The 5,809-nt window shown below is 49.4% G+C and overlaps 1 protein-coding gene across 1 annotated transcript in view; it reads left to right on the top strand.

The window, feature by feature from the left end:
- The first annotated feature begins 308 nt into the window (after positions 1-308).
- The window catches only part of CBLN1 (cerebellin 1 precursor), a 26,047-nt gene continuing 20,546 nt past the window's right edge, over positions 309-5,809 (top strand). Inside the window, exon 1 of the mRNA XM_060788384.2 lies at positions 309-813. Within this exon, the coding sequence (XP_060644367.1) occupies positions 553-813 (261 nt within the window). The 5' untranslated portion in view covers positions 309-552. The remainder of the gene's footprint in view (positions 814-5,809) is intronic.

Raw genomic sequence — 5,809 nt, 5'->3', positions numbered from 1 at the left:
CCTTCCAAGGGTCCGAGGCCGGGATGCCGGGTGCCCTCCTCTCCCTCTCTCTCTCTCTCTCCTTCTCCCTCCTCCGCCTCTCCCTTCTCTCTCTCCTCTCCTCCCGGTCTCCCTTCCACCCCAAAAGGCGCGCCCTCCTCCTCCTCCTCCGCCTCCTTTTCCGCGGTAAGGGGGCGTGGCGCTGGAGAGAGACGGACCGGCTTCCCATTGGTCGGGCGGAAAGCGCTGGGGCTTGTGATTGGCGGGGAGGGGCGCGGCTTGGGCTCGACGCGGCCGCTGCGCCTTTTGTGCGCTCGGCAGCGGCGTGGAGGGTTTTTTGGCTGGCGAAGCGGGCTGTGGAGCGGAGGTGCCTTCCCCCCTTTTTGCTCCCCCCTCCCTCCCTCCTCCGCCTCACCTTCTTCCTCGCGATGCCTCGCGTGGCCGCCCAGCCTTGCCAACGAGGGCCGCCGCGGGTTCCCGACCGTCGAGGGGCGCCCTCCCCATCGGAGGAGGAAGACTAGGCGGGAAGAGAGGAGGAGGAGAAGAAGAAGAAGAAGAAGGGAGCCCGCGAGGATGAGGAGGATGCTGCTGGAGGTGCTGCTGGCCTTGGCGGGGCTCTCCTGGGTGGGCGGGCAGAACGAGACCGAGCCCATCATCCTGGAAGGCAAGTGCCTGGTCGTGTGCGACTCCAACCCGGCTTCCGACCCCACCGGCACCGCGCTGGGCATCTCCGTCCGCTCCGGCAGCGCCAAGGTGGCCTTCTCCGCCATCCGGAGCACCAACCACGAGCCCTCCGAGATGAGCAACCGCACCATGATCATCTACTTCGACCAGGTAAGGAGTCCCCGAAGAAAGGTCGCACCCACCTTTTCGTGCAGCCCTGGCTCCTCGTTATTTGGGTATTCAGACAGTTGACGTCATGTAAGGTTAGGGTGCTTCAGATCTAGAATTTTATTTATAACTAGATGTACCTGCCATGCGTCGCTGTGGCCAACCATCCCTCTTTCTCTCCTTCTTTCCCTCCTTCCTTCACTCCCTCTTTCCTTCCTTCTTTCCTTCCCGTCTTTCCTTCCCTTCTTCCTTCCTTCTCAATCTCTTTCCTTCCTTCCTTCCCCCTTTTTCTTTCTCTTCTACTGTCTCTCTTTCCTTCTTTCCTTCCCTCCCTCTTTCCCCCCTTCCTTCACGCCCTCTTTCCTTCCTTCTCTCCTTCTCTCCTTCCTTCCTTCTCTCCCTCTTTCTCCACATCTTCCCCCCTTCCTTCGCTCCCTCTTTCCTTCCCTCCCGTCTTTCCTTCTTTTCTCCCTTCCTTCTCAATCTCTTTCCTCCCTTCCCCCTTTTCCTTTCTCTCCCTCTTTCTCTCCTTCTTTCCCTCCTTCCTTCCTTCCCCATCTTTCCTTCCTTCCTTCCCGTCTTTCCTTCTCTTCTTCCTTCCTTCTCAATCTTTTTCCTTCCTTCCTTCCCTTTTTCTTTCTCTCCCTCTTTCTTTCCTTCTTTCCCTCCTTCCTTCATTCCCTCTTTCCTTCCTTCCTACTTCGACCAAGTAATGATTCCCCGAAGAAAGGTCGCACCCACCTTTTTGTGCAGCCCTGGCTCCTCGTTATTTGGGTATTCAGACAGTTGATGTCATGTAAAATTAGGGCAAAAGGTGCTTCAGATCTATAATTATATTTATAACTAGCTGTACCTGCCATGCGTCGCTGTGGCCAACCATCCCTCGTTCTTTCCTTCTTTCCCTCCTTCCTTCACTCCCTCTTTCCTTCTTTCCTTCCCGTCTTTCCTTCCCTTCTTCCTTCCTTCTCAATCTCTTTCCTTCCTTCCCCCTTTTTCTTTCTCTTCTGCTGTCTCTCTTTCCTTCTTTCTTTCTCTCCTTCTTTCGCTACATCTTCCTCCCTTCGTTCCCTCTTTTCTTCCTTCTTTCCTTCTCTCCTTCCTTCCTTCTCCCTTTTTCTTTCTCTCCCTCTTTCTCTCCTTCTTTCCCTCCTTCCTTCCTTCACTCCCTCTTTCCTTCCTTTCCCCCTTTTTTCCCTCCCTCTTTCTCTCTTTCCTTCTTTCCTCCCCTCCCTCTGTCTCTACATCTTCCCCCTTCCTTCGCTCCCTCTTTCCTTCCTTCTTTCCTTCTCTTCTTCCTTCCTTCTCCATCTCTTTCCTTCCCCCTTTTTCTTTCTCTTCTGCTGTCTCTCTTTTCTTCCTTCCCTCTTTCCTTCATTTCTTCCCTCCCTCTTTCTCTACATTTTCCCTCTTCCTTCACTCCCGCTTTCTGCTTTCCTTCTTTCCTTCTCTCCTTCCTTCTTCTTTTTCTTTCTCTTCTGCTGTCTCTCTTTTCTTCCTTTTCTCTTTCCTTCTTTCCTTCCCTCCCTCTTTCTCTACATCTTCCCCCCTTCCTTCGCTCCCTCTTTCCTTCCCTCTTTCCTTCTCTCCTTTCTTCTCTAACTTTCCTTCCTTCCCCCTTTTTCTTTCCCTCCCTCTTTCTTTTCTTCCTTCTCTCTTTCCTTCTTTCCTTCCCTCCCTCTTTCTTGACATCTTCCCCCTTCCTTCACTCCCCCTTTCCTTCCTTCTTTCTTTCTCTCCTTCCTTCCTTCTCCCTTTTTCTTTCCCTCCCTCTTTCTCTCTTTTCTTCCTTCTCTCTTTCCTTCTTTCCTTCCCTCCCTCTTTCATCTTCCCCCTTCCTTCGCCTCTTTCTTTCCTTCTTTCCTTCTCTCCTTCTTTCCTTCTCTAACTTTCCTTCCTTCCCCCTTTTTCTTTCTCTCCCCCTTTCTCTCCTTCTTTCCCTCCTTCCTTCACTCCCTCTTTCCTTCCTTCCCATCTTTCCTTCTCTTCTTCCTTCTTTCTCTATCTCTTTCCTTCCTTCCCCCTTTTTCTTTCTCTTCTGCTGTCTCTCTTTTCTTCCTTCTTTCCTTCCCTCCCTCTTTCTGTACATCTTCCCCCCTTCCTTTGCTCCCTCTTTCCTTCCTTCTTTCCTTCTCCCCTTCCTTCCTTCTCTAACTTTCCTTCCTTCCCCCTTTTTCTTTCCCTCTCTTTCTCTCCTTTCTTCCTTCTCTACCTCTTTCCTTCTTTCTCTCTCTCTTTGCTTCCATGCTTCCTTCTCCCTTTCCTTCTTTCTTTCCCTCCCTCTTTCTTTCCTTTTTTCTGTACTGTCATTTAGCTTTTGGGGGTTTTTTGAGTCCCTTCTTCTGTGTTTTTCAGTGTTTTTTTGAGTGAAGGACCTACATTGGGTTGTTAGGTGTCTTGTGTCCAAATTTGGTGTCAATTCCCCCAGTGTTTTTTGAGTTCTGTTAATCCCACAAACAAACATTACATTTTTATTTATATAGATTTCTCTCATGTCCCCGCTTGGGGAGTTGGAGCTGGCAGAGGGAGCTCATCTGCGCTCTCCCCGGATTTGAACCTCCGACCTGTCGGTCTTCAGTTCTGCCGGCACAAGGGTTTAACCCTTTGCGCCACTGGATCTCAAGGATGCTGGATTTTCCATGGTAGTGTAGTTTGTATGCTTGGACTGAATTTTTTTGTCATGTCAGGAGAGACTTGAGAAACTACAGGTCACTTCTGATGTGAGAGAATTGGCCGTCTGCAAGGACGTTGCCCAGGGGACATTGCCCGGATGTTTTGATGTGTTACCATCCTTGTGGGAGCCTTCTCTCATGTCCCCACATGAGGAGCTGAAGCTGACAGAGGGAGCTCATCCGCGCTCTCCCCAGATTTGAACCTGTGACCTGTCGGTCCTCAGTCCTGCCAGCACAGGGGTTTAACCCACTGCGAAACCGGGGACAGAACAAAAGATAACCTGTCAAAATGGCACGACCTAAAAAAAGAATCCCACACCTTGTGTGGCTGTGGAGCAGAACAGACAACTCCGCATCTGTATGCTTGTCCACGATGCCCTGCCTCATGTACAGAGGAAGAATTGTTGGAGGCTACAGACAATGCCATTGCTGTTGCCCATATTTGGTCAAAAGATATTTAGCCACCTGCGCTCCTTCTATTTTTCTCGGTTTTATACTAATTTATGCAATGCTTTTGATACGAAATAAAAATAACCAGGGGCTCCAAAGTGTATCAATAACATCATCTTCATTTAAAAAAAATCTCATGTCAGGAGAATTTTGAGTATTCAGACAGTAGATGTCATGTAAGATTAGGGCAAGAGGTGCTTCGGATCGATAATTTACAGATTTATTTATTTACTACACTTTTATCCCACCCATATCAGTCCGAAGGCGATTCAGGCGGCGTACAAGTCGGCGACAATATATAAAAAATTATACGCTTGGACTGAAATGATCATGCATTGAATGATCTTGGGGTGTGTGTGTGTGTGTGTGTGTGTCAGGAGTGACTTGAGAAACTGCAAGTCGCTTTTGGTGTGAGAGAATTGACCGTCTGCAAGGACATTGCCCAGGGGACATTGAATGGATGTTTTGATGTTTTGCCATCCTTCTGGGAGGCTTCTCTCATGTCCCCGCATGGGGAGCTGGAGCTGACAGAAGGAGCTCATCCGCACTGTCCTCAGATTCGAACCTGTGACCGGTTGGTCTTCAGTCCTGCCGGCACAAGGGTTTGACCCACTACGCCACCGGGGGTTCCTAGGACTGAAATGATCATGCATTGAATGATCTTAGGTTCAAACAGTAGAAGTGTTGGCACTCCAGTATAGTTCCAAATAGAAAAGGCAATTCATCATAGAGTTCAAATTAATCGCTTTCACTCATGAGTGTATGGAGAGAACTAGAATCATAGAGTTGGAAGAGACCTCCTGGGCCATCCAGTCCAACCCCCTGCCAAGAAGCAGGAAAATCGCATTCAAAACACCCCCGACAGATGGCCATCCAGTCTCTGTTTAAAAGCTTCCAAAGAAGGAGCCTCCACCACACTCCAGGGCAGAGAGTTCCACTGCTGAACAGCTCTCATAGCAGTTCGAAAACATGCAAATGTGAGTAGATTAATAGATACCACTCCAGCAGGAAGGTAACGGCGCTCCATGCAGTCATGACCTTGGAGGTGTCTAGGGACAATGCCAGCTCTTCAGCTTAGAAATGGAGATGAGCACCACCATCACCCACCCTCCAGAGTTGGACACAACTGGACTTAATGTCAGGGGGAAAAACCTTTACCTTTACCTTTTAATTGCCATGTTCCAGAAGCATTCTCTCCTGACGTTTCACCTGCACAACCTCTGAGGATGCCTGCCATAGTTGCAGGTGAGACGTCAGGAGAGAATGCTTCTGGAACATGGCCATACAGCCCGGAAAACTCACAGCAACTCAATGATTCCAGCGAATACAATGCAGTTTCTCCTGGCACGAAAAAATAAATCTCAGGGATTCATTTTTTTGCCATTCTGGAGGGGGGGGGGGGGGTTATCTTCACCTGCTTCAGGTGGCCACTCTACTCCTCTCAGGGACAGAATGGAAACAGCCCAGAGCCTACATGCTGCATGGAGTTGGGATTTATTTGCTAGATCTCTCACCACATCTTAGCATTTTCCGATAGGGAAAGCGGCACCAAACCAGGATCATCACAATCATCATCTTCCTTCTATTCTTCCCAAAGCAGTTCTCAACCTTTCTTCCCTCGCTCCTCCTGTCCTTGCCTAACTTCCTTCAATCCTAACCTTCTCATCCTAACTATCTTTCCCTAACCTCTTTAATCCTAACCTCCTCATCCTCAATATCTTCCTCTAACTTTCTTTATCTTAACCTCCTGATCCAATTTTTCTCTCCTTTTCCATACCCCAAATCCCAACAATCTTCCTCTAACCAGCCGAGCCTTCCCATCCTATCTTTCTGCAAACTGCCTTATTCAAACCTCGGAATCCTATCTTTCTTCACCTCTT

This window comes from Anolis sagrei, chromosome 8 (assembly GCF_037176765.1).
Source record: "Anolis sagrei isolate rAnoSag1 chromosome 8, rAnoSag1.mat, whole genome shotgun sequence".
Taxonomy (NCBI): Eukaryota; Metazoa; Chordata; class Lepidosauria; order Squamata; family Dactyloidae; genus Anolis; species Anolis sagrei.
This window is presented reverse-complemented; position numbering and strand designations above follow the sequence as displayed.